The sequence below is a fragment of the Diospyros lotus genome, chromosome 3 (assembly GCF_014633365.1).
Source record: "Diospyros lotus cultivar Yz01 chromosome 3, ASM1463336v1, whole genome shotgun sequence".
In the NCBI taxonomy this organism is placed as follows: Eukaryota; Viridiplantae; Streptophyta; class Magnoliopsida; order Ericales; family Ebenaceae; genus Diospyros; species Diospyros lotus.
In genome coordinates this window covers 34,169,075-34,194,634 of record NC_068340.1, presented here as the reverse complement: position 1 = coordinate 34,194,634, position 25,560 = coordinate 34,169,075, and the positions used below count along the sequence as shown (strand labels likewise).

The 25,560-nt window shown below is 35.7% G+C and overlaps 2 protein-coding genes across 5 annotated transcripts; one reads left to right on the top strand and one right to left on the bottom strand.

Moving 5' to 3' along the window:
- The first annotated feature begins 92 nt into the window (after nucleotides 1-92).
- Nucleotides 93-14,811, top strand: LOC127798209 (protein TONNEAU 1a-like). The gene is made up of 8 exons (XM_052331599.1): nucleotides 93-341; nucleotides 855-987; nucleotides 1,702-1,790; nucleotides 1,907-2,029; nucleotides 9,269-9,402; nucleotides 9,517-9,539; nucleotides 9,618-9,774; nucleotides 14,458-14,811. Exons 1-8 carry the CDS (start codon nucleotides 255-257, stop codon nucleotides 14,507-14,509), a joined length of 798 nt encoding a protein of 265 aa, XP_052187559.1. The 5' UTR covers nucleotides 93-254; the 3' UTR covers nucleotides 14,510-14,811.
- A 1,495-nt stretch (nucleotides 14,812-16,306) lies between these two features.
- Nucleotides 16,307-23,872, bottom strand: LOC127798421 (probable protein phosphatase 2C 38). Of its 4 annotated transcripts, none has more exons than XM_052331975.1 (5): nucleotides 23,636-23,872; nucleotides 22,910-23,399; nucleotides 21,697-22,079; nucleotides 17,127-17,363; nucleotides 16,307-16,959 (listed from the first exon to the last, which is right to left on the bottom strand). In XM_052331975.1, exons 2-5 carry the CDS (start codon nucleotides 23,235-23,237, stop codon nucleotides 16,756-16,758), a joined length of 1,152 nt encoding a protein of 383 aa, XP_052187935.1. In that variant the 5' UTR covers nucleotides 23,238-23,399; nucleotides 23,636-23,872; the 3' UTR covers nucleotides 16,307-16,755. The 4 variants fall into 4 exon arrangements, with proteins under 4 accessions (XP_052187935.1, XP_052187936.1, XP_052187934.1 ...); XM_052331976.1 differs by having other exon boundaries at nucleotides 23,678-23,872; XM_052331974.1 differs by having other exon boundaries at nucleotides 22,910-23,872.
- Between the last annotated feature and the right edge of the window lie 1,688 nt (nucleotides 23,873-25,560).

The window sequence follows — 25,560 nt, the reverse complement described above, 5'->3', positions numbered from 1 at the left end:
TAATTAATATAAAGATATATCAAAACAATTTTGTTTACTGAAAAATAAGAACCCTAAAGTTGAATTTAGGCGAGAATTGTAGAAGAAGCATTATTATTATTATTATTATATGTAATCACCCTCTGCTTGCTTTGCTTTTCTTTGCTGGTAGCGGAAGCGCAGATCTCTGCTTGCTTCTCACAATCTGTTTCCAGCAGCCGAGCTGTAAGAAAGAAAGAAAGGTAAGAAAGAGGCCGAACACAAAGAAGAGGAGCATGGACGATTACACGAGGGAGATGATGGACCTCAAGACGATGGTCACTCGAACCTTAGAAAAGAAGGGCGTTCTCTCCAAGATCCGAGTATTATTCCCTCACCCTCTCTCTCTCTCTCTCTCTCTCTCTCTCTCTCTTGAATAGCAGTTTTTTTGGTTTTTTGCATTTATCTGTACGTCTACTAGCAATGTCAAAGAGTTCATAAATCGAATTTTGATACGTGCTTCCGTGGGTAGTGTGGCGCCCAATATGTACCTTTGTGTAATTTTTTGTCTTCGGTAAGGTTTGGTCTTGGTCGAGAGTAGCAAGAATAGCTAATAGCACTTTTGATGCTGTACTTGTTCCTGAGGGGAAAATGGCGAACCGTTGGGGTTCAATTTATTTTGGTTTCAATGACAAAGGAATGCGTTTTGGAGAAAATTTTAAAAAATGCCTTCATATAATTGTCCATACCATAGTAGCTTGACATGAGGATTTAAAATCGATCCATTTAACATCAGTCAACAATTTCTGTTCTGGGAAAGTTTGTCTAATTGAAATTGGCTTGTGTGTGTGTGTGTGTGTGTGTGTGTGTGTTTATTTTTTTTTTCTTGTTTTCAGGCTGAGCTTAGAGCAACTGTTTTTGAGGCAATTGAAGAAGAAGATAGAGCAACTGGAGAGGATGAAGGTTTACCTCCCGCACTATTGGGAAGCTGCAACGACCGTGCAAAACAGCTTCATGCTTCTCCTTCTGGTTGCTCTTTGAATTTTTTACTTTCTTCTCTTTTTCTCAGACTTCAAGATGTTGGTCTGCTAAAGTTTTATAGGAGTAACACTCTCAAAACCACATTTCTCTTGCATTTGTACAATTTAAATGTCATATGCTTTTAAAAATTTGTCTACTTTGTTATCCGGTTCGGTGTTCATCTCTTAATATTCTTAACACATTCAATATTTATGGCTGGCATAATGTCCTTCCTGGGGCTAGCTCGTATTTGACATGTATATCTTGTCAGGAAGTGCTAAATAGATTCCTTTGGTTGTCTGTACGATCAGTCCTGACTCACAACTGGATCTTTTAAACTAACCCCCTAGGGCCCTAGACTATACCAAAATCAAAAGGTAAAACAAATAAAACAAACAGAAACCAGTGCTTAATTAACACGGACAAGATATCCTTTAAATGAAAATAGAGAAGGGGACTATCATTAACTACTTATTTGAACCTTTCTCTCCCCATTAAAGGGTCATATGTGTTTGTTGATAAAATTTCAACTACTGCTATACCTAAATGGGTAAAAACAGAGCTGTATGATACTTTTCTGGAAAGGTCATTTTGGTATTGTGAGCATACTGGCTTATTTTACTTTTATATTTGAACATAGATAAAAAATTGTTGGCAATGCTTATTCATATCCACATTTGGATTTACAACTTTCTTATCCTGCACTTTATGTGCTAAATGCAGGAAGACTGTTAACTGCATTGGTGTGTGAATACTTAGATTGGGCACAACTGAGCCACACACTGAAAGTTTATTTGCCAGAATCTAATTTGGTATTCTCATACTTTTGACAATATTGCCAATTTTTTTGCATAATGTTGTTCATTTCATCTTTTATTCACCAATTAATATTTCTAATATTGGATTAGTATTCTTTTAAATATTACAGCAAAAGGATTTATGGAAAGCTGAGTTAAAGGAATTTAGTAGCAACAATGGGTATGACCTGAACAGGAATGGAGATAGTGGTCCTTTGCTTTTGGATGTTTTTGAAGGATTCTTGAAGTATGAGGTTTGTTATATTTTATTAAAAAAAACTCCTCAGTCTGTATAGAGTTTTCTCTATGTTAATGAACTAAGTACATTGTTTTGGTCATCTCATCTTCTAATTTAGTCGATGTCATCTGTTGAAATTGTTCGCTCTTTGGTATATGATAGCTTTTCAGCTTCATTACTACCCAACTTGTATTTTAACTTTTGCTGAAGTTACACTCCGCAACTGCCCCATGCCTTATTTGTATTAGACATTCTTTATTCTCAAGCTTCTGTCCAACTCTGTAGCTAAACCACCCATTCTTTTTCTCATTTATTACAGAATGTTATCAGCACTATAAGATTTCTGGACATTATGTTTGAAAACATATTTTCCTTTTTACTCATCTGAAAATATTGAGTATGGAATTTTTTGTGATGTAGTTCTTAGAATAGATAGCTACAGAAAGTAAAAGTAAATACTTGGTGAAAGTAAGGAATATGTCATGTCCCTAGGAGGATTCGAAGGGTAATATTGAGATAGAGATATAATAAAGGGGTAGTATTGTAATAGGCTTATATTAGTTTGTTATGAGATATTTGGTTGTTTGTTAAGAGCACATGGGTGCTGTTAGAAATTAGTTAAGGGGCTACCTATGCCTATAAAAAGGCCATTGTAAGAGGAGATGAGGAGGCTTGAATTGATAATTGAAATCTGATTCTCTCTCTACAATCTCCTTCTCATTTTCTCTCTACTTCCCTCCCTCATTTCTCTCTACATTCTTTCCCCATTTCTGTCCATTTCTTCCTCTCAAATATTTTGTTCTTATTCTATTCATCAGCTCTCAAAATCAAAACTAAAAACAAAATCAAAACCAAAACCAAAACCAAAAACAAAATCAAATTCAAAGTCAAAGCCAAAAACAAAATCATAGATTAAGGATTGGGTCATGGAACATAGGAACATTAACAGGCAAATCTATGGAAGTGGTAGATGTGATGATTAGGAGAAAGATTAATATTATGTGCCTTCAAGAGACGAGATGGGTAGGGAAAAAAGCAAAAACTTTGTCAGAAAATGGATATAAAATATGGTACACAGGAAATGATCGAGCAAAAAATGGAGTGGGGATCATTATGGATAAAAGCTTAGTAGATGAGGTAGTGGATGTAAAGAGAATAGGGGAATAGGATTATTATGGTGAAGGTTATTCTAGGAAGAATGACTATGAATATCTTTAGTACATATGTATCACAAAGGGGGTTAGGTGAGGAGATAAAAGCAAAATTCTGGGAGGACCTAGAGGGACTCATACAAATGATACCAAGAGGAGAGAAAGTGATTATAGGAGGTGACTTAAATGGTCACGTGGGTAGAGACGGAAACGGCTATAGAGAGGTACATGGAGAATATGGATTCGGGAAAATTAATAATGAGGGTAAGTCTATTCTAGATTTTGCAATGGCATATGGGCTCATCATAACTAATACTAGGTTCAAAAAACGGGACGAACACTTAATCACATATAAAAATGTCACATCAAACACCCAAATAGATTACTTCCTCATGAGACAAGAGGACCGGGTATGTTGTAGGGATTGTAAGGTGATACCGGGAGAGTGTTTGACTACTCAACATAGACTTCTAGTACTTGACGTCTAAGTAAGAAATTGGAAGAGAAAAAATCACATAAAACAAAATCCAAGAATCAGGTAGTGGGATTTAAAAGGAGAGAAACAACTAATCTTCAAAGAAAAATTAAGGGGTAGAAGAGAACGGAATGGAGAAGGACAGACAAATCAAATGTGGAGAGAAATGGCTAATGTCCTGAGAAACACAGCAAAGGTAGTGCTTGGAGAGACAAATGGTAGAGCCCCTAACCTTAAGGAGTCTTGGTGGTGGAATGAAGAAGTGCAATTGAAAATTAAAAATAAGAAAAATTGCTATAAGGCTGCATATCAGTGCAACAATGAAGAAAATCAAAAAAATTATAAAGAATCAAAAAAGGCAGCAAAACAAATCTGTTAGTGAAGCAAGGTCAAAAGCATACGAGAATCTATATAAACGACTTGATACAAAAGATGGAGAAAGGGATATATATAAATTAGGTAAAGCAAGAGAAAGAAAAATAAGGGATTTAAATCAAGTGAAATGCATAAAAGATGAAAATCAAAATGTATTAGTGAATGAGGGAGCGATTAAGGAGAGATGGAATAAGTATTTCACAAAATTATTCAATGATGATGACAACACAAGAGTTAGGTTGGGACATCTTAGTAACTCCGAAGGGAACGTAAGCTATACATTTTATCGACGCATAAGTCCAAATGAAATAAGGCAAGTATTAAAAAAGATGAAAAATCATAAGGCGGTGGGACCGAATAATATACCAATAGAAGCATGGAAATGCATGGGAGAAGAGGGTATCTCCTGGCTAACGAAATTATTTAACGCGATTCTTAAATCAAAAAATATGCCAGATGAGTGGAGGAAGAGTACTTTGGTCCTTATATATAAGAACAAAGGAGATGTTCAAAATTGTGAAAATTACAGAGGAATTAAGTTAATAAGCCATACCATGAAACTCTGGGAGAGAGTAATAGAGCAGAGGCTCAGAAAAGAAACAGGGGTCTCAGAAAATCGATTTGTTTTCATTCCCGATAGGTCAACAATGGAAGCTATATACCTACTGAGCCGCCTAATGGAAAGGTATCGGGATCATCAGAAGGACCTACATATGGTGTTTATAGATCTAGAAAATGCCTATGATAGGGTCCCTAGAGAAGTATTATGGAGGGTTTTAGAGAAGAAATGAGTCCAAATAGCCTATATACAAGCCCTTAAGGACATATATCATGGTGCAGAGACAAGGGTCAGAACATGCAGAGGGGATACTGAACCGTTTAAAATTACAATAGGATTGCATCAAGGTTCTGCACTAAGTCCATACTTATTTGCTTTAGTAATGGATGAACTCACTAAAGATATTCAGACAGAGGTGCCATGGTGTATGCTATTTGCAGACGACATAGTGTTGGTGGATGAAACAAAAGAAGGAGTGAACACTAAGCTTGAGTTTTGGAGAAACAATTTAGAATCTAAGGGATTTAAATTAAGCAGAAAGAAAACAGAATATATGAAATGTAAATTTAGTAAGAATGCAAGAGTGGAGGATGTTATAATAAAATTGGAAGACCAAATCTTACAAAGAAAAGACCATTTTCGATATTTGGGATCAGTGATTCAAAAAGATGGAGAAATTCACGAGGATGTCACACATAGAATTAAGGCAGGTTGGCTAAAATGGAGAAATGCATCGGGGCTGTTATGTGATGGTAAAATCCCATTAAAATTGAAAGGAAAATTCTATAGGACAGCTATAAGACCAGTTTTGTTGTACAGCTCAGAATGTTGGGTAGTCAAATACCAACATGAGCAAAAGACGAGTGTAGCGGAGATGAGGATGTTAAGATGGATGTGCGGCCATACAAGAAAAGATAAAATTAGAAATGAAGTTATTCATAATAAGATAAGAGTAGTGCCAATAGAGGAGAAGATGAGGGAGACTAGACTAAGATGGTTTGGTCATGTGAGAAGGAGACCAAGAGACGCTCCTGTAAGGAGAGTTGATGAAATGGAACAATTAATCAAAAAAAGAGATAGAGGCAGACCTAAGAAAACTTTGAGGGAGACATTAAAGTTTGATATGAAGTGTATGGATCTCAATGAAGATATGACAAAAGATAGAAATACATGGAAGTTTAGAACTCATGTAGCCGACCCCACATAGTGCGATAAAGGCTGTATATGTTGTTGTTGTTGTTTTTCTATTCATCAGCTCCTTCCGATTGTCATTCCAACCCTAGGCTAAACCCTAGGTCCATGACAAATGGTATCAAAGCAATCAATCCTTGGTTGTGGATTTGATTCTAGTTAAGGCGACTACTGTGAGGTGAGCGGTTTCCCTTGGCGATTGTGGTAAGGTGGATCTCGGCAACGAGCTAGCCAGACAAATTTTGATTGGGACGGGGTTACTGCTTTTGGACGCAGGTAATTTCCAACGAAGGACTCTCGGTGATGAAATCTGGTGAGACGGTTCAAAAGGGAAAGGTGAAGCAATTCCGACGATATGGGCCGCGATTGTCAGCGATCTAGGAGGGAAGCAACATCCGACCCCTCAAGGAGTTACGTGATTGAGGCAGCGGGGCTTGAGGCGATTTTAGTGATCCGGTGAATTCAACAGAATTGGTAGTCCTAACCGTCCAGGAACGAATCAGGCTGAGCGCTTGAATTCTGGAAGCAATAGCCAAAGGTGAGATACAGCCACAATTCTCGGCAACCCAAGCGAATTCAAGGAGCTACCATCTGCTAGTGGTCCTCGGCCCAGAAGGTCGTGACTAAAGTGGGTGACACGAGTTAGTCGGACGACTGGAGTGGGTGGCCAGAGGTTGACGTGAACGGCCAAGAGGTCGCGACTGGCACAGGAGTTCCAAGCTATCACGGTTGTGCAGCGGGTTTCGGGTGATCGTGGTTTGGTCGGTGATTGGGCAGAACCTGAGGAAGGAAGCGTTGATGCATCACTGGTTGGGTTATCATTGGCAAGAGATTCGCGACTGGAGGTGACCGCAGGTAGAGCAAAACCGGAGGAAGGAGACGAGAGGCTAAGCAAAATTTGCCGACTGATTGGGTGCGAAGCTTTCCATTAGAGAGCACAAGTCTGATCGAACCTAAGGAACAATTGCTAAACATCGACCAGTGCGATTCAATCCAAAGAAATTTCCAACTGAGTTAATCGAGTAGAGTCTTGGCCGCCAACTCCTTCTGCTTGATTTAATTGAGTGCAGAATTGAAGGCAAGGTAGACCCAGCTCTTGGCGAGTTCCGTTTGAGGCGGATTAAGTCTGGGCGACTTCTTGAAGTAGTGGGGGAGGTGGCCTTCATTAGCCGTAAGGCGCAGATTCTATGTGAGAAGTGGATGCTCGTTATTGTTGGTGCTTAAGGCTGTGAGCAAAGGGAAACAAGGGTTAATTTCGACTTTGAATTTTGGTTAGCTTGTTTGAAGAAGAGCGGTATGTATAGAACCCCTATCCCTTGGTCTTCCAAGTGTCATGTTCATGAGATGTCGGCCATGGGGTCTCAATTGCAGTCGAAGGATGCTGCATTTTCAATGTGATGTCCTGCTCGTGAAGCCTTGGGAAGCAGTGCACGTAGAAGACCATTGGAGCCTCAATTGCAGCAGATGAATGTCTCATTTTCAGTTGGAATGGAGCTTCAATGGCAGCCAAAGAAGGCCGCATTTTCAGTGGACAGCAACAAGGATAAGCAGCAGTGTAGCCGGAAGAATCAAACATGGGGAGAGAAGTTTGAGAATGAGTCTAAAGAGAAGGAACAAAGGATTGCATCAGGCACCTTGCTTGGAACATCCCGCATGTATGTCATTGGCACGGGCACGCAAGACAAAGCAAAGTTAACATTGCAACCCAAAGAGTTGGAGGATGGGGTTGTAGGATTGACGGCGCATCTAGAGCAATGGAGGATGCAGAAGGATAAAGCAAAACAAGATGAAAGGAAGAAAAGGAAGGACTTCTTTGTTGAAGGGACCGAGGCCCTTGATGTTTTGCTCATTCATGTTTCCATTGGTGTGGCAACAAGCCATAATGTTGTTGCTGCTAAGGAGAAAAAAAGAAAAGGCAAAAGAAAAGTGAAAAACAAGATAAGAAGAAGGAAAAGCGAAGAAGAAACCATTGAGTGAGGATGGGCATTGGATAAAGAAGTAACGGTTAGGCGGTAATAAGTTTCTTGGGGACAAGAAATATTTCAAGGGGGGGAAATTGTCATGTCCCTAGGAGGATTAGAAGGGTAATATTGAGATAGAGATATAATAAAGGGGTAGTATTGTAATAGGTTTATATTAGTTTGTTAGGAGATATTTGGTTGTTTTTTAGGAGCACATGGGTGCTGTTAGAAATTAGTTAAGGGGCTACTTATGCCTATAAAAAGGCCATTGTAAGAGGAGATGAGGAGGCTTGAATTGATAATTGAAATCTGATTCTCTCTCTACAATCTCCCTCTCATTTTCTCTCTACTTCCCTCCCTCATTTCTCTCTACATTCTTTCCCCATTTCTGTCCATTTCTTCCTCTCAAATATTTTGTTCTTATTCTATTCATCAGCTCCTTCTGATTGTCATTCCAACCCTAGGCTAAACCCTAGGTTCATGACAGAATAGTGCTGCATATTCAATTTTTTACTGCTGTAAAGTGCTCCTGATCTGGTTTACTTCTGAATAGGGGCTGAGAAAACAAAGGGTGAATGAAAGAAAAATATTTGATAGGACTCTTCTTGGCAGGAGATACAACCTACATAAAATGTTGGAAGATTGTGTAACATATTGAAGAAAGTTTGTTTTCCATAGTGTAATGTTGGCCTAAAAATGCTGAAAAGATGTAGTAGACACTTTAGTGTTTGAGTTTGTTTGACATTGTCAGAATCTGATAAGGGAATTCTCCCTTGATCAATGGAGAATTGATAATTCTCAGAGAGAAGAGAAGAAATAGAGAGGGAAGAACATAGAGAATAGAGAGAGCGAGAACAAGAGAGGTAGGAATGATTCAATTGTATTCACCAATGCCTCAATTAACCGAGGGGTTCGGCTTATATATACTGATGTGAGAGGATTGGTGCCAAGATTCAAATTATACACCTTCTACACACTACTACATAACTGTCTCTTTTTCCCTTATTACAATAAGTCCCCCGATTCAATTCATATTGCCCCTTCCTGCCTATTGGCTTTCCTGCCTTTTACCCGGTTACATGACAGGCATCTGTAAATAGTCTGGTCCATACTAGTTAATCCTCTAAGTTCTTTGTTGTTTTCTGGCAGACTCTTTACTGATGGGATCTGTATATGTTTGTTTCTAATATCTACAAATAGATAAATCACGGAGCCACTTGTTTTCCATGATTTTCTTTATTCACTCATGCCTGGTCATTACATCTTGTCCTAATTTTAGTTGATGTAGAAGGAACAAAGAAAATTATGTGCCAAGTAGTTGCTATATGGTGCATTCTCTGGATGATTATGAAATGGTTTTTCTAGTTTCTCACTTGATGTAAATATTCTTCCTAATATTTATTAGCTCACTTAAGTGGGCTGGATTCACTCTGATTTATGAGCCCATGATTAACATGATATTTTGTTTCTGATGTTGTGTTTAACTTTTCAATCACAGGCCTGAACCTATATTTGCCTTTGATAAGTAGTTATGGTTTTACAGAATTTGCCCCAAACAAGGGGTACTGGAAGGAGATTAACCACCCTAGAAAATGAACATTTGTCCAATTTAGAACCGCGGCACGTTAGAAGACCTTCTTCATCATCTGTTGCTGGTGGCTTACCTCCACTTGGAAGGTGGTTACGGAACTTAGTTCTTAATTTTTTTTCTTTTTTTCTCTTGCCCCTTTTTTTCTATTTAATTTCTTGGTCATCCTTTTAATTGGCATGCTTAAATTTTTGTTCATTTAGGCCACTTCCTGCTTCTCAAGCTGGTAAGTAGTCAAACCTTTTGGCATTTTCTATTCAATATATATTGGCTTCCAGTATAAAATAATGTCTTGTGATTTCAGATAGAAGAGGAAGGTCCTCCATGTCTGCCTACAGGAAAGATGAATACAGTTGGAGACATGACAGCAATGAACTTCCAGACGATTTAATCCATGCTTCGGCTGCTCTTGAAAACCTTCAGTTGGATAGGAAATCTTGGAATCTAACCAGTTCTTGGAGGTTTGTTTCTCTAATGAAATTTCCGTTTAGTTTCCATATTATTGCCAACTGAAGTAAATCTGGGAGAAAAAGATTGCCAATCACTAGAAAAAGATATTACTATTTTGGACCAACCTTTTATTTGTTTCCTAGTGTGCTTGTTCATACACATATGCTAGTTTTAGGCCCATGCATTGCTTGGAAATGTTTAATTTATTTAGATTAATGGTCTTTTGTATTGATTTATAGTTGTTTTCAGTTATATTTTCAACTCTCTAGAGTGATTTTACAAAATGTAAGCAATTGTTTCCTTCATATTTAAGAAGATAGTTATTTGTTTTGGCTCTTAAGATCCCTATTTTTTTGATAACCAACAATATGCTATATATGACAAAAGACAAAAATACATGGAAGTCTAGAATTCATGTAGCCAACCCCACATAGTAGGATAAAGGCTGGATATGTTGTTGTTGTTATATATATATATATATATACATATATATATAAAGAGAACTGTCGTAAAAGGCCAAACCCTGAATAATAAGATCCCTATTAAATTAGAGATATCAATGTGGAGCGATTTAAAGATTAGCAATTGTTTTAGTAATAGGTTACATTCCTTCAAAAATTATTACAAACATGGGGAGAATTTCATCAAATTAAGAACCAGAAAATTGAGAAAATAGAGAAAAAATAAAAGCAAGACTGACATATGCCATAAACATAATAAGAAAAGCCAATGCATGATTTTTTCTTAAACTTTTTAGTATTTCCTGTAAATATTGTATAAAAAACTAATGACTTCAATTATAATCTTTAATTTTCTATGCATTTTCACTGAACGTGCCGTTTGTCTAGTCATATATTTGTAATCTTTGTTAAATATTGATTAAATACTTTGTGTTCTCAATTATTAACTTAATACATTCTTTATATTAACAATGCTCTACATGCATATTATGCCATCATATGCTGCAGTTTTTATTATCTTATCTTGTATTCCAATTGTTAATTTGAATATCCTAGTTGGGGATTTATACAACTTGTAGCAAATCATAGATACAATTTTCTATTCCTCACATTGAGTTTGGTGTGGACCCCACCAGTGGGATTGAGGCTTGTGATTTTTGTTATTGTTGTTGAGTTTGGTGTGTCTTGCTCAAACTCAATCTCAAAGGCTATATGCCTAGTAATGAATAATGATTCACCTTCTTAGAAAATCAAGAGAAAGAGAGACTAGAGAAACCCATTGAAAGTGATCTATATAACTTATGTTGAAGTCAAAGCATTTCGTTCAAATTATTGTCTTCGCAATACTATATATAAAGGACCCAGAGACTGAATAGATAAAGAGAGGAAAACAGAAGGATTAAAATTTGTGCTGTCCATATGTCAAACACAACTAAGGTTGTGTGTCTTGTTTGGTTTTACTATTTTGTACTGTATTTGTGTTTCTTTATTTGTTTCTTCATTGGATATATGACTAAGATGGTTTAAATATGTGAGGAGATCAATAGAAGCGATTGTGAGGCAAGTGAATGAAATGAGGGAAATTTGTAGGAAAGAACGGAGAAGAAGACTAAAGAAAACTTTGCAGGAAACTCTTAGGCATGACATGTAGGATATGGCTAATAATTGAGATCTATGAAGGTCTAGAATTCGTGTAGTGTACCTTGTCTAGTGGGATTAAAACTTGTGATTTTTATTGTTGTATTTGTTTCTTCATGGTCCATTTAAATGGACCATTCATGTAGCCGACCTCACATAGTGGGATAAAGGCTAGATATGTTGTTGTTGTTGTATGGTCCATTTAAGCTTTATCCTTTGGTAAGAATATTTAGTAATTAATAAAGTAACTAATAATAATATGTAAGATGCTCAAAAGAAAAGAAATTAGGGGAGCGAGTGAATAAAAAGTAATATATTTTTTGAGAGAAAAAAGAAAAATACAAGTTTGAGTAGGCCATGTGTCGCAAGCACAGAAACATAGGCCTGCTTTTTATTTTCCATATTGTATATTGTATGTAGATATTTGATATTTGGATTTTGGAGTGAAGAAAGCAATAACACATCTTCCTCCAACTGAAACTTATTATTTTATACTATCTTCCCATTAAGCACTAGTCAATTCCAATACTGCTTGAAGCATTAGGATTATTGGATTTAATTGCTCTTTTCTACCCTCTATTCATGGATAAACTGCAGTCCCAATTCCACGTTCCCTTAGAGAACTCATTATTCGCTGTTGAAGGTTCTGGTGAGAAGAATAAATCTCATTATAGTGACAGCTAACCAGTCTGCTTTGTTTTGTTGGTTTTGAGACCTATGCCTTCTCTGACTGTTGGGAGAGGATAGGATGGAAATCATATTTCCTGTGCTGTTGAAGATGAAATTTTGTTATATTTGGCTCGCTATATCTGTTACCCTTTACATATGTTTGGGGACTTTTGGTTGAGGAAGAACTAGTTGAGTTGATGCATTGTTTTTAGGTGATGAAGTGACTTCTTACAGGAAAATGTAGCATAATTGTTGAACTTTATCTCTTTTGTCCATAAGCAAAGCTGAAAACTCCAAAACTCCATAGCTACAAGCTAGTGTTCTGAAATTGTTTTGGGGATCAAAAGCAGACACTAGTGGGATCATATTGCTCATATTTAGGCAATCTGTTGCTTTTTAAGTAGCTGGACCTGGGCTTTTTTGGTCTATTTTAGAAGCCTGGCCTTTGGGATACAATCTTGGTAAGTAATGAAATGTCTTGGGGGATATGTCAGTTTTGCCTTGATCCTGTTCACCCTTTATTTATAATATTGTCAGTATTCTCCATGCACTTCAAATTGCATTTGGTGTCAAAGAAGCATGAGAAAGTTTACAGGCAATGCACACCTTTTCTTGCACTGGGTTATAAAGATGGAGTTGCTGTGGAAGTTGTGGCTCTTTGAGTTTCATGAAATGGAGGTTCTTTTAAACTGTTTCATGTGATCTCTGGAAATTTATCATTGCAACCTTAATGATCTATGGAGATTTGTTGGAGGCCCACTGTGGAAGAATGTGATACGGAATAATGAATTGAGCTATCTTTTTGTTCCCCTAACTTAGTACATAGAAATGCCCACCAAGCTGGAGAGATCAATGAGAGAAGAAAACAAATTAAGGTGGAAGCCTTTGATCATTCAGTCTACTTTGAAGGAAGAGCATTGTATCACCAAAAGATGATGGTGTTAGAAGGAAGATTGTTTAATGGGCGTGAGGAGTAGAGATGGCTAGCTGATACATCATCACTGAACTCTCTCCACCTTACGTCCAGGAGTTGTCTGGGTTGCTTCAAGTATGGACTGAGGTATGTTGAAGGCAGGCTATTGAGTAATGGAACAGGTTTTTGTGTTAGAGGTTAGAGTTTTGAGCCCTAATTTTTCTGGAGTGTTTAAGATTGCCAAGAATTGGCAATGGTCAGGCTGTGATGTTAAGGGACCTTCTTCTTGGGAGGAGACTACCAAGAAGCGATGCCTTCATGGTGGATCATTTCTTCAGCTTCACTACTCCCTGAGGGCAGTTATGAATCTATATTGGAGGTATATTTGTCAAACATGTGACGCTAGATTGTCTTAAAGGGATGCCTAGTTAGTTGGTTAGAAGTATTTTAGATGGAGGTTCTAAATACCTCGGTAGTTCAGTTCATCAGTTGGGTCCGACCGTAGTGGAATAAGCCATCAGGAACAGAGCTATTTATCTTTTCCTCGTGCGTTAGCAGCAGGATTCTAAGCTTCACTGATCTTTTGCAGACCATTAGCTACATTTCATTTGGTGGTGCTCTGCCATAAATTGCAGGAAAGTCATTCAGTTCTTCAGGAGGCTCGGATCAGGAATGCAGTCTCTATCATCTCCTTCATTATGGGTTTTCCATGCTCCATTAGTATAAATATAACCACAACAGGTCTAAGATAGTTGTCCAACACCCTACCTTTGTGTAAAGTTTAGATGGTATTGAAGCGTTTTCCTTCATGGTTGTGTAAGTAGGCTCACTTGGAACTTGACAACACCATCGATGAAGTCCCATTGCTGGCCCATCACTCATTTGGCTTATGTGCAGCTAGTCTGTTTACGTGTACAGAAGTGCTAACTGCATTTGGGGCTCTTCTTTGGTTGTTTCAGGTCTTCCATGGAGAATTTTGTCTTATTCTTGCCTCAATTTGGATCTGTTCCGCTTTTATGGTCCTCTGTTTCTCTCACGTGCTGTGATCTGTTAGTTTTCCTGACATGGGGTAAGGTCCAGTCCATTGATAATTAGAAATAAGAAATACACAACTCTTGTAACCAACCCCACCTAGTGAGACCAAGGCTTTTGATCGATATTGTCGTACAAGTGTCACAAGAAGCTCAAATGCCGAACAAAATCACAACAGAATCCAGTCAGGCCGACAACGGCAAGGAGGTCAAACTCAAGACCTCAACAACTGAGCTACTCGAGATAGATAGAATCCATACGGATATTGACATAGTATCGGAAGCTTATTGGCACTGCTTTTGTGTAGAGTTAATTTTGTTTTGTCAAAACAAAAGGTGACAAAATTTGAGTAATGTTAGCATCATTTACTCTCTTCGGATGAGTGTCTTTTTTTGCTTTGGAGCTACTGCCATGTTCTTGACTTTCAACTGTTGTTGCATTTTGTTGAGAACGTCTGACTTATTTCCAAACCATGGACGCAGGCATGCCGGTGACGGGACTGACGAGGACGACGGCAGGTTAGACCATCTGTAGTTGAGTGAGATTTAGGTTATGGTTTGCGTAAATTAGTCTGTATTTTGTTCACAATCCATCATCAGTGGTCATTCTCATCAAATGGGGTGGCGATATTATGGAAGATTCCAGAAACATCATGCATTTTTTTTTTTTTTCTTTTTGTTCTGGCAAGCTTTTCTTTTCCATTCTTCTCATCTGAAATTTCAATGTAGAATTTTTTTTAATTCTTGTTAAGTTGTGGAAAGAAAACAACTCTTGTTCTAAGGTAATCTGTTTCACAGAAAACAAGGATGGCAATTATATTAGCTTACTCTCTTCAAGACTTCAAGTGAGAAAAATGTTCTATTAGAAAATATTTTCTATTTCATACCCCAAATTGTAAAAAAATAAGGGTGTGTTTGATTAGAGGGTGAAAAATGGGATGGAATTTCAATTCTCACCCCATCCCTTAGGAATTGCAATTCTTTGATTTCAAGGAAAATTTTCACTTTTTGAAAAAGAAAAAAATATTTAATAGAATTTTTTGGAATTTGGGTGAAAATGAATTTCATCTTCATTTTTTCACCCCATCAAACGTATCGTAAGTGTAAAGTGTAATTCAGATTGAAAGTAGTTTTATTCGTAGATAATAATTAAAAATATGATATAAAATTTTTAAAAATAAAATCCATTATGTAATACTTAATTTTTTTTTCAAAAATAAGTCAAGTAATAACACAAATTTATGATAAAATTCTTTAAAACCAAAAGGAGGAAGAAACAATATTCCTAGTCATCCAAATTTTCCCTCAAATATGAAGAAATAAATCTTAATATAGACCACATTATTCAAAAGATCCCAAATTTGTTGAGCCAACTCTCCTGTGATATTTGCAAAAAGGCTCAAAATTTAGCTTTATTAACCACATTAAGTTCATTTATATAGTTAAATGAAAGAGTTTTAATTTAAATTTTAAGTTCATTTAATAAGCGAATTGAGTTTAAATTTAACATATTTTGACTCATTTGAACTTGTGAACAAACTCATTTGTAAGCTTTGTTAACATTTTTATAGATTTATTTAAAATATCTTTAAAATAATGTGTATTTTTTATAATTAATAATTTTATATCATATTATTCATATTGGTCAAGATTTAAATATATATTGAAATACACTAATTTTATATATTCTACAAAGCTTGAAACAAAGTTGTAATAATCTTTAAATTTATAACTTATGAGAAGATTCTTATGAAATTCACTCAAAAATCATTTAAAGTTATTTAATATAAATGAGTTGAGCTTAAACTCAACAAATTTTTAAATAAATAAATTCAAATCTCAATTTTTAACTCAATTCAAATTTGAGCTCAATAAAATTCTAAATAAACAAAAAAAAATTACAAATTTGACTTAACTCGTTAATATGATATAAAATAATATAGCATTGCTCAATTAAAATTATTCATCTCTTAATTTAATAAATTTAATAATTACTTATAATATAATATAAGAAAATATTGAATTACTCAATAAAATAAAAAAGAGTTTATCCCGTTGAGTGTCCGTCTTGAATTCACTATTACTTGTTAATATGGATAAATCATAATAATAACACTTCTCCATAATTGAAAAATGGCAAATTGATCTTTTGTAGAAAGCAAAAGTAAACCTAAGACCAAAAAATGAAACTACTAGAAGTGCAACATCGGTGGTGACTTTTGTTAAGGTGGCACTAAGTCACTTGGTCCATGCTGCAATACAACATAAATCACGAGGCTTCAACTAGAAGAAACGAAGCATCAAAGCAGTCTAAGGGATTTGCACTGAAGAGTTGCAAACCACAAAGGAATAAACATCAAACCATCATCAATCAGTAGAAACAGTTTCAGCAGTCAGACAAACATGCTCAATCATTTGTTCTTGCTCTTGAGGTTTAATATCCGAAACAATACCCTAATACAGTGCAACTGCATTGATAATGTGTCTGTTCTAAATGGTAGCCAGTTGCCTGTGCCAGTCAAGGGAGTGAGCATTTCTGCAAGGCATCCCCCTAGCTCAACTCTCACCGGGCTGCTGGTGGTTATAGAAAATTTCCTATCTAAGAAGCATCGGCTATAAGCGAGAGCAGCCTTCTAGGTCCTCTATGTCCTTTTTTCTCGTACAAAAAATGTATGCCCAAAATACAAATCGAGAATGAAGTCCAGAATCTCATTTAGAATATGCGTAAAGGAACCTTTCAAACTAAGCACTGGCAGCTGCAGAGAAACCGACACCCACACCTCAACTTTCTCTGGTTGTAAATACAGGTCCTTGGTAGGAACTGCGACTAGTCAATTGGCAGTCTAGAAACAGAACTATAACCGTGATATCATCATGAAAATGTCTTCTCACACCTCGATCAATCTTTTTCAGGTCTGAGTACCTCATCTCCCTCTTCTTTGCTGCTTCCTTTAGTGCTGCTTCGATGAGCCTCCTTGCAATCCCCTGTGCCCATAATGAAATATTAGTGCATGCTCAAGTAAACTCCAAGTAGTTGGTCCAGAATTCTTTCGTTGCCATACAAATGGATAATAGTAGAGGCCTAAGCATTGTAATAGTAGGGCCACAAGCATCATAAGCTAAAAAGTATTGGTGGAGTCGTGGAATCCTACATTACGCGGGCAGTTGTGAACAATGTCAACTGCTTCTTGATTGCTGAGTTGCTCCCACAGACCATCTGATGCAAATATAAGAAATTGGTCTTCAGGGTAGACTCTCTGTACAAGTATTGATGGTTCAGCTGTCAAGATTGGCTTGTCAAAGGGCTCAGGCAGTAAAAACTTGGGCAGTAGAGGTTCTTGGTTGAACTCTGCCTTCTTCAAATAGGCATCGCCAATGGATCTCGAAACCTGCAGAAAAAAAGTGACGGGTCTGTCAATAGAATAAAAGAACTCACAATTTCCTAAACTTTCTTTTGTATTTTCTGAAAGAAGCATCCAATCAAACTCCACTCTTCCAACAATATTCATGAATGAACCAAATATAAAAAAATATATATGTACTACTACACAAACGGTTCAAATATTATCACAGCGCTCTGTAGAAATTAATGCTCGGGTTTGTCTGTCCTTACTAGTGCTATTTATGATTAAAGCTCAAGATTTAAAATTTTTAAGGAATTGAAGTGTATAATCCAACTCTTGCCCTGTAGAAACTATGGCCATTCATAGAGTCCCATGGATTCTATTTCTCCCAATTCAATGCAGTGCCAGTGAAGTACACACTTTTCACGCTTAAGATTATTAAGAATGAATAGATTTTATTCAATAATCAAGAAACTTATGCTAGAAAAATGGAGGATGTCTAATCGTAGAGGCTTGAATAGAGATGTGAAATGAATATGAAATAAAAAACATCATGCTTATCAATATTGCAAAAAGTTGCAATATTGCTTATCAAACTGTTTTTTGACATTAACTGATAAATTGCAAAAAGTTCAGGGGCCAAATTGAGCTTTTTATTAATTATCAACATTTTTATACTATGCAAAAACTGTAAAAAGACTCATTCTCTACATTGTACAGGAGTAGAAAAGAAGGATTAACAAAGAACCTAGTTATCTATTTTAGAGAGTTCCAATTATAAACAAATTGACAGTTTTGATTCCCATCATCATCATTAAAGAACCTAGTTATCTATTTTAGAGAGTTCCAATTATAAACAAATTGACAGTTTTGATTCTCGTCATCATCACAAGTCTTAAACCCATTAGGAGCAGTCAAATAGTTGGATTCTATCTCACCAATCACCTCTATCAATGACAGCTTTGGTCTATAATTTTTAAAGTTGAAAAGCCTGAAGGAAGAAAGAATTAATAGGTACCAAACCATATTTACTTATCAATAGATCTTAAGTAGTCGTCTTTAAATTTGGGTGTGTTTCATGTGTGCAATAAGTGATGTACAGACCCCTCATTACATGATTGGCATGCATGTTTTTCAAGTATTTTACTAGGTACTAAAAATTAAACTAACAAGACGTGCCCAGATAGATGTTAGTCACTAGTCACAAAGCATCCAAAAAATTTTGTGCATCGGAAATGAATTTGACAATTCTTATAAACAAATGAAAGAAGGTAGGATGGTCAAAGTGAACAGCACCTTCAACATTTTATACTATTGTAAAATCACTTTAAAGCTAAAATAGAAGTTTTATCGAACAACTATAAAACCACTTTTGCTCTATGGTAATGTGTGCAAAAAATAAATATAACTGGGATAAGGATTTTATGATGGATTTGCAGCCACATAAGAAAAAAACAAAAAATTAAAATGAGATTGTCTGTAATAATTTAAAGTAACACCTACTAAAGATAAGATGTGTATGATGCGATTAAGATAGTTTGGATGTGTGAGAAGGAGGCAATAAACGCGCCTATGAGGACAGTGAAAGAATAGAAGAAGTTTTGTAGTAAAAGAGGTTGAAAAAGACCAAGGAAAAATCCTTAAGTATCCCATAGAATATAATGGCCCTACAAAATATTTGGCCATAGATAGAGATGACCAGAGAGTTTGAATCCATGTAGTAGACCCAGAAGCTTGTGATAATAGAACAACAACAATCATGAGACTTAATTCCACTAGTTGGGATTGGCAACATGAATCCATGAATCTTTATCCTTGCTCTGTCATATCAAATGTAAGGCCATTATATCTTATGTGATGTCTAAGGGTTTCCCACCAAGTACTTTGGTTTTCCTCTACTTTTACTACAAATTTCCTCCATTTTATCTACTCGTCTCACAGATGCTCTCTCATATGTTGAAATCATCTTAATCATGACTCCTACATCTTATATTTAATATGCGCCACTCCAACCTTATTATTTATGATCCTAATGCTTATTTTGTGACACCTTGTGTGTTGGTAGAAATAAAATAGAGGGAACTGAGTGATGGGAGGCTTGGGACTTAACTTGGTGGTGGACTGTGAGGGTCGAGTGCACAAAGCTGACAGTTGTTGAGGAAAGTGACTGATGGGTCGACTGCTGCAAGCAAGTTAGAACTCTGGTAAGTAACTAAATTTGAACTCGATTTTGGATGACTAAATGAAGAGATAATTAGCTGCATTTTAGAGATCTTATTAGTGCTTAAAGAGAGGATCCCAATGGTATAAAGATTATTACTTTTGGATAAAATTGTGAGAGTAGTATTAAGGGCTTAATAAAGGTAATTAGGATTAATTAAGCAAGATTAGGAAAGTTCCAGTTGTAGGAACAAAGGAGAGACATGGAGAAGGGTGTAGAGGCTTCTAGAAGAGGGGGTGACTCCCCTCCTCATGGTGAAGAAGTTGAGGTGGCTGAATGAGAAAAGGGTGAGAAGGATGGGTGGCAGCCAAGGAAGTTGTAATCTATCCAGTTGCTTCTTTTAGAATATAAATAGGACATCCCACTTCCACTTCTAACACAAATCATCTTAGAGTGAGTAGCTCTCCAAGAGAGAGTTTAGAGTGAGAAAATTACTAGAGAAGAAAGGAAAGGGTGAAAGAAAGCTAAGGAAAGGGGGTAAATCCTGTTGAAAGGCTAGAGAAGCTAAAGCTTAGAGGAGGCATGGAATGATTTTAAGGTAGCTTGTTACGCATTAAAGCATGATTATGTGAATGATATGCTTGGTGCATCATGAGCATGCTGCATAATGTGAGTCAAGCATGTATGCAAAAGGTTCGTTTCCATATAACCATGCGGGTGTGCGGGTGCACCATTAGAAAGAGAAGATTGGAAACATGAGTCTGCCAACAAGGAATGCGTGACTGATGAGCATCGTGAGTCATCATTGCATTGCACTATGACATGCCTTACTAAGATTGTATTCTCAGGAATTGCATTTTACATTCTAGACCATGTAAGGGATGAGGAGGAAGGCCAGCTTGGGGGTAGGCGAGAGAGGAAGATTTTCCCTGCACTGTATGTGTATTTTTGAACCATGTTACTATTTGTAAAATGCTTATATGTTGATGTATTGAGATGATCATGAAGATATAAAATGAAGTAAAGTTATGTTTTGATTAGATATAAGTTATTTTATTTTATTTCTTATGATTAAGCTCGTCTAGAGTCTGAAATAAAATGCATGCGAGGCAGCCAAAGGACCAGTTAGAAAGGAAGTTGACTAATGATCGACTGGTAAATCGATTGTGAAAAAACAGAAACTAAGAAAGGTAGGCTGGTGGCTGGGGCAGTCAACTTTCATGGTCGACTACCATCTAAAGGATCAACTACGAGGATGGGACAGTGCAAGTGTAGGTCGCTAAAAGCTGAGTGTCTAAGGATGGAAAGTCAGCAGTTACATTGACCGCCGACCATGAAGAACTGAAAATGAGATGAAAGACACTTACAAGACACAGGTTCTGTACAAATAAAAAAAGGATAAGTCTTAAGAATAAAGACTCTTTATGTCACAAGTGGTCACAAGCCTTGGGCCTGGTGACTCAGGTTGATCCATGGGACATGGCAGCTCACAACCACACTAACCCATACCAAGGTAAGTTAACAAAATGACATACCTTATGCTGGAGATGAGAAGCCACATATTCTGTCTTTTCTTGTATAGTAGCACATTTACTGTAATATTCTCATTTCAACTATACTAATAATTTGCATATGTTGGCCTTTAGTTGCCTAACATTTGGGCCATACAACAAAGATAGTCTCGTAGTAGTCCAATAAAACTTCCCTTTTTGCCTTAGAGAGATTTTATTATTGCATAAAATGCTACACATTTCTCCTCTTTAACGATCCTAGCTTGATTTTTTGAGTAACACCCTCCATAATTTTCCCTTCTCTTTGAGTAATTGATCCAAGATATTGAAATTCATCTTTTTTGGAATAACTTGATCTCTAAGTTTCACAATTTTATCATCCATATTTCTATTTTTACTGAACTCACATTCCACATACTCAGTTTTCAACCTTTTTTAAATTACTTTGAATCCTAAAGTGTTTTTCCATAATTCAACTTTATTATTCATACTTTCTTTTGTCTCATATATCAAGATAATATCATTTGCAAATAACCAACAAGCTTGTGATGACGATGCTAAAATTCAAAAGATATATGGGAAAAGTATGTTGCACATCCTTGGTGGAATGTCACCTGAATAAGTAAATAAGAGGAGAAGGGGGGGAGGGGGTGGGGAGATGGAGAGAGATTAAATGACAGAAATAAAGCAAAGGCTAAGCAATCACCTGTATAAGACCCTTTACACGCCAAACATTGTGCTTTAACACCACAACCTGCGGGTCATCCGGATGCAACAAGTGCAATTCCTCTCTCACAGATTCCAAATTTGCATTGTGTTCTGATGATAATTGAACAGCTTTGATCTCTTTGACTGCCTTCTCCAATCTTCCTAACACCACTCGAGAATCTCCTGCATTTGCAATATACAAGAATCCACTACAAATTATACCCACCAAGCAACATGCCCCCACAGAAGCAATTTGTGGCCTACTCTGCCACATCTTTGTTACAATTGAAAGGAACTCCTCTTCAGTTGCCAAAAATGCTCTGATTATAACATCCTCGGACAGTCCCTGATTCTCTGATGTGAATTCTGCACCACGAATAGCTGTCAAGTCAGTTAAAAATCCATTAGCTATCTTCAAGATTATAACTTTTTTTCCTCTTTTTTATTTTGGTTTTGGGAAGGGGGGTAGGAATTAATAGTTTGTTCAAATTTTCAGTTAATCACCCACAAAGAAAGATAGTTGAAGTGACTTGGTTTCATACATCAGCTAACAGTTTAAGCTCAAACCTGAACAGTCTAGCAGGCAGGTTACTTTTTATTTCCAATGCAACCATATTGAGAAACTCCAAAATTCCTGAAACCCTGAGCTGTGAACTCAACTTCCCCATCAAGTAAGAAGGCATGATTCATGAAACAATTAAACAAATAATTTGCAACTAAACGGCAAACTCTGATTTCTTTTTTCTTTTCCCAAGTGGAACTAATACGAAGCCGAAATTTTATATTATGGGGACAATATCGTTGCAATAACAATATACTTGCATTTGAGAAACTTCAGATTTGATGTGAGCACACATCTAAATTTCCTTCACTTGAAAACCAAGGGTACGGATATCTGCTCCTGATACTCACGCCTACTGTCCCAGGAAAAGCAGCTCCGGTTCAAATGAGTGGTACACAGTGATTGCATTGCACAAAGACAACTAAACATTTGCTAATGAATTCTACTACAGCAGTCACTCGTAACATTTAACACGCTGCATGCACAGTGAGTTCTGGTTATGTGTCGTGATACAACTGACCAGAGTGCCATGACGGGAACTAATTAAAAGCCCAAGAAAAATCATGAAGGGAAATAAGAAAACATTTCATGAGAATAATTGATTCAAAGAAAAATGGCAAGTAAAATAGTAAGTGAAGTAGAAACATACTCTTGATATTTTCGAAAAGGTGATTGTTAACGAACTGAGCAGCTTCTGCACCTCCATGGCCATCATATATTCCAACGAATGTCCCTTGAGGACCGGACTCGATCAAGCTCATTGACCCCGACTCAACTTGGCTTTGATCTTCCAATACGTTGTTAGCTTGTATTACTGCCATTGAAAATTCCCCATTAACATGGTGTCCCCAGTCTCTGTACCACCACAACCCATCAATCCTGCCGCTGGCGTCCCCGGCTTTACCGCTATTTCTGCCTTCAATTTGGAAGGAAGGCTTCCAGCAGGGGGTTACAAATTTCTTCAATGTGTTTCTCATCACATGTTACCCCCCAAATCATCCAGCAATCGAAATATTCATCAACTCTATGTAACAAATTAATATCCAAACCTAGTTTGACTTCATTTTAGCTCAGCTTCCAAACCCACATCACAATTCCAAAACATAAATCTCAAATTTTTATCTCCAGACAACATTAATCTATAAAAATCGAAAACAAAAACCCAATCAACAAATATGAGTATAATTCCATTATCATTGCATTGCAATGCATGAAATGGTGAATCAGTTAATGGGTGCGTACAAAAATTGCATTTCACCAATATTTTGAGACCAACAAAACAAAAAATTAAATACAACGGGCAAAGCTGAAAGAATTCATGTACAACATAAAGGCAGATGCATATATTTGGAAGAATTGAAAACTTCGGATAAACCTCGGGTAGGGAAATTGGTACTTTGACAGCCTTTGGACGAACCTCTGAATTGTCTTGGTAGCCGAAATCCCCATCTTGATTATTTAGACATGTCGCGTTTCTTGTCCACAGAGAGAGAGAGAGAGAGAGAGCGCTGCTTGGATCTTTGCCTTCTCTATGGTTATTGCTCATCAGTTTTTGTTGTGTTCTAAATTTGTACGCAAAGCAACAACAAACCACCATTTTAGGCAACTTTTGCTCATCTGCCACCCTGTCTTTGGAGCTTTCCCTCTGCATTACATTTACACCCTGTTGATCAATTTTACAAAATTTTTGTTTGGGAATTTAGTTTTAGTTTTAATTTTTTATATTTAGGATGAAAACGAAAATTTTCATTTTTATTCTAACAATTTAATTTTATAGAATTAAAGAGAACAAATTACATTGTTCCTCCTTAAATTTTGAAGTCAATAATAATTAATTAATTGATATATTTTAACTTTTGGCAAAGTTACTATTTTCAATTTTTGTTCAAATTCATTCTCTCTTTTAATTTTTTGTCAAATTTTATTAATAAAGACTCACGCGGCATAATTAAGTTAATTTAAATGACATAATTAAGTGATTTTTGAGGTTATATTAACGTTTATTGTAATAATTTTTATTAATAGAATTTAAAAAAAATCAAAAGAATGATTGAAATTAAAAGAAATTAAAATTTAATAATTGTAATGATAAAAATTAAAATATAAGGAGCAATTTTTTATACAAAGTGCAAAGTTTAAGAGCTAATAATGTAATTTACCCAAATTGAAGATAACTAAACTGTATAGGCAAAACTTGCAAATATATTTTGTATTTTATCTATAGATAAATTTTGTTAATAAGACATTTATTTTCTCAAAATTAGATTATTATATAGACGGTATTTAAGAAACTGAGATAACTTCAATTCTCGATTTATTCTAAAAATAATTTGTGAAATCGAATAAAATTTTATATTTTAAGTTGTGTTATACCAAATAAGGGAATTTATTTACAATTATACTTTAGATAGATTCATTTATTACTAATCTAGTAATACATTGGTGCCATACGAAGAGATTAATTATATAAAGTGCTACAAAAAATTAAATAATTTTCATATTAAAAAGATAATTACCTAAACTAGATACCCTCGTTTGGCATTTTAAGAAATTACATGGCCTCCCTAAACTAGCAGCTTGTATTACATTATCTCCCTTATCCCCAGAATTTTACAATTGGCCCCTTATTTCACCCAATAAGACCACTATACCCTTTAATTAACATCTATGACAATATCAAAGAAGTTTTATAGACAATATTAAATAAGTGGATTTGAATGTTTATGTACGTGTTACTAAGACATGTTTTATGAAAAAAAAAAAAAATTGTCACAACATAATACATAAACGAGATATTGAGACTTTTTTAATCACAATATTATATTAAAGATATATTCATATCAAAAAAATGCATTATCTCTATATTCTAATAACATATGAAAATAAATATATTATTTAAAAGTGACATTGAGTTGGTGAATGAGACAAATTAAGGTATGAAAATGAAATTCAAAATATGGAGAATGCTTTAAAATTTAGAATTTTTAAAGTTAAATATATTTAAAATTAACATATGAAATGTAAGTTTAGTAAAACTATAAATGTGAATTAAGGATAGGGTGAAGAAAAGATTTATCTGAAAAGATGAAAAAATTATTAAGAATATTACCCATATATTTAAGACATTATAATTAAACTAAAAAACAGTGTCAAATCATTTTATACAAAAATAAGATTTTATTAAAAGTAAAAGGAAAATCTTATAAGACTAGCTTTACCATATGATGAAAAATAGTGCAACAAAACAATAAAAATGTGTTTGATTGCACACAATTATCATAAAAAATGTATAATTATTAC

Bases quoted from the DNA above. Each gene is read 5' to 3' on its own strand.
- LOC127798421 (XM_052331974.1), bottom strand. From the start codon at position 23,237: ATGAGAAACACATTGAAGAAATTTGTAACCCCCTGCTGGAAGCCTTCC. The intron at 22,080-22,909 runs GTATGTTTCTAC...CTGACTTGACAG, and splicing joins CCTTTTCGAAAATATCAAGA to CTATTCGTGGTGCAGAATTC. The intron at 16,960-17,126 runs GTAGGATTCCAC...TTATGGGCACAG, and splicing joins TTCACAACTGCCCGCGTAAT to GGGATTGCAAGGAGGCTCAT.
- LOC127798209 (XM_052331599.1), top strand. From the start codon at position 255: ATGGACGATTACACGAGGGAGATGATGGACCTCAAGACGATGGTCACT. The intron at 342-854 runs GTATTATTCCCT...TCTTGTTTTCAG, and splicing joins GCGTTCTCTCCAAGATCCGA to GCTGAGCTTAGAGCAACTGT. The intron at 9,540-9,617 runs GTAAGTAGTCAA...TTGTGATTTCAG, and splicing joins ACTTCCTGCTTCTCAAGCTG to ATAGAAGAGGAAGGTCCTCC.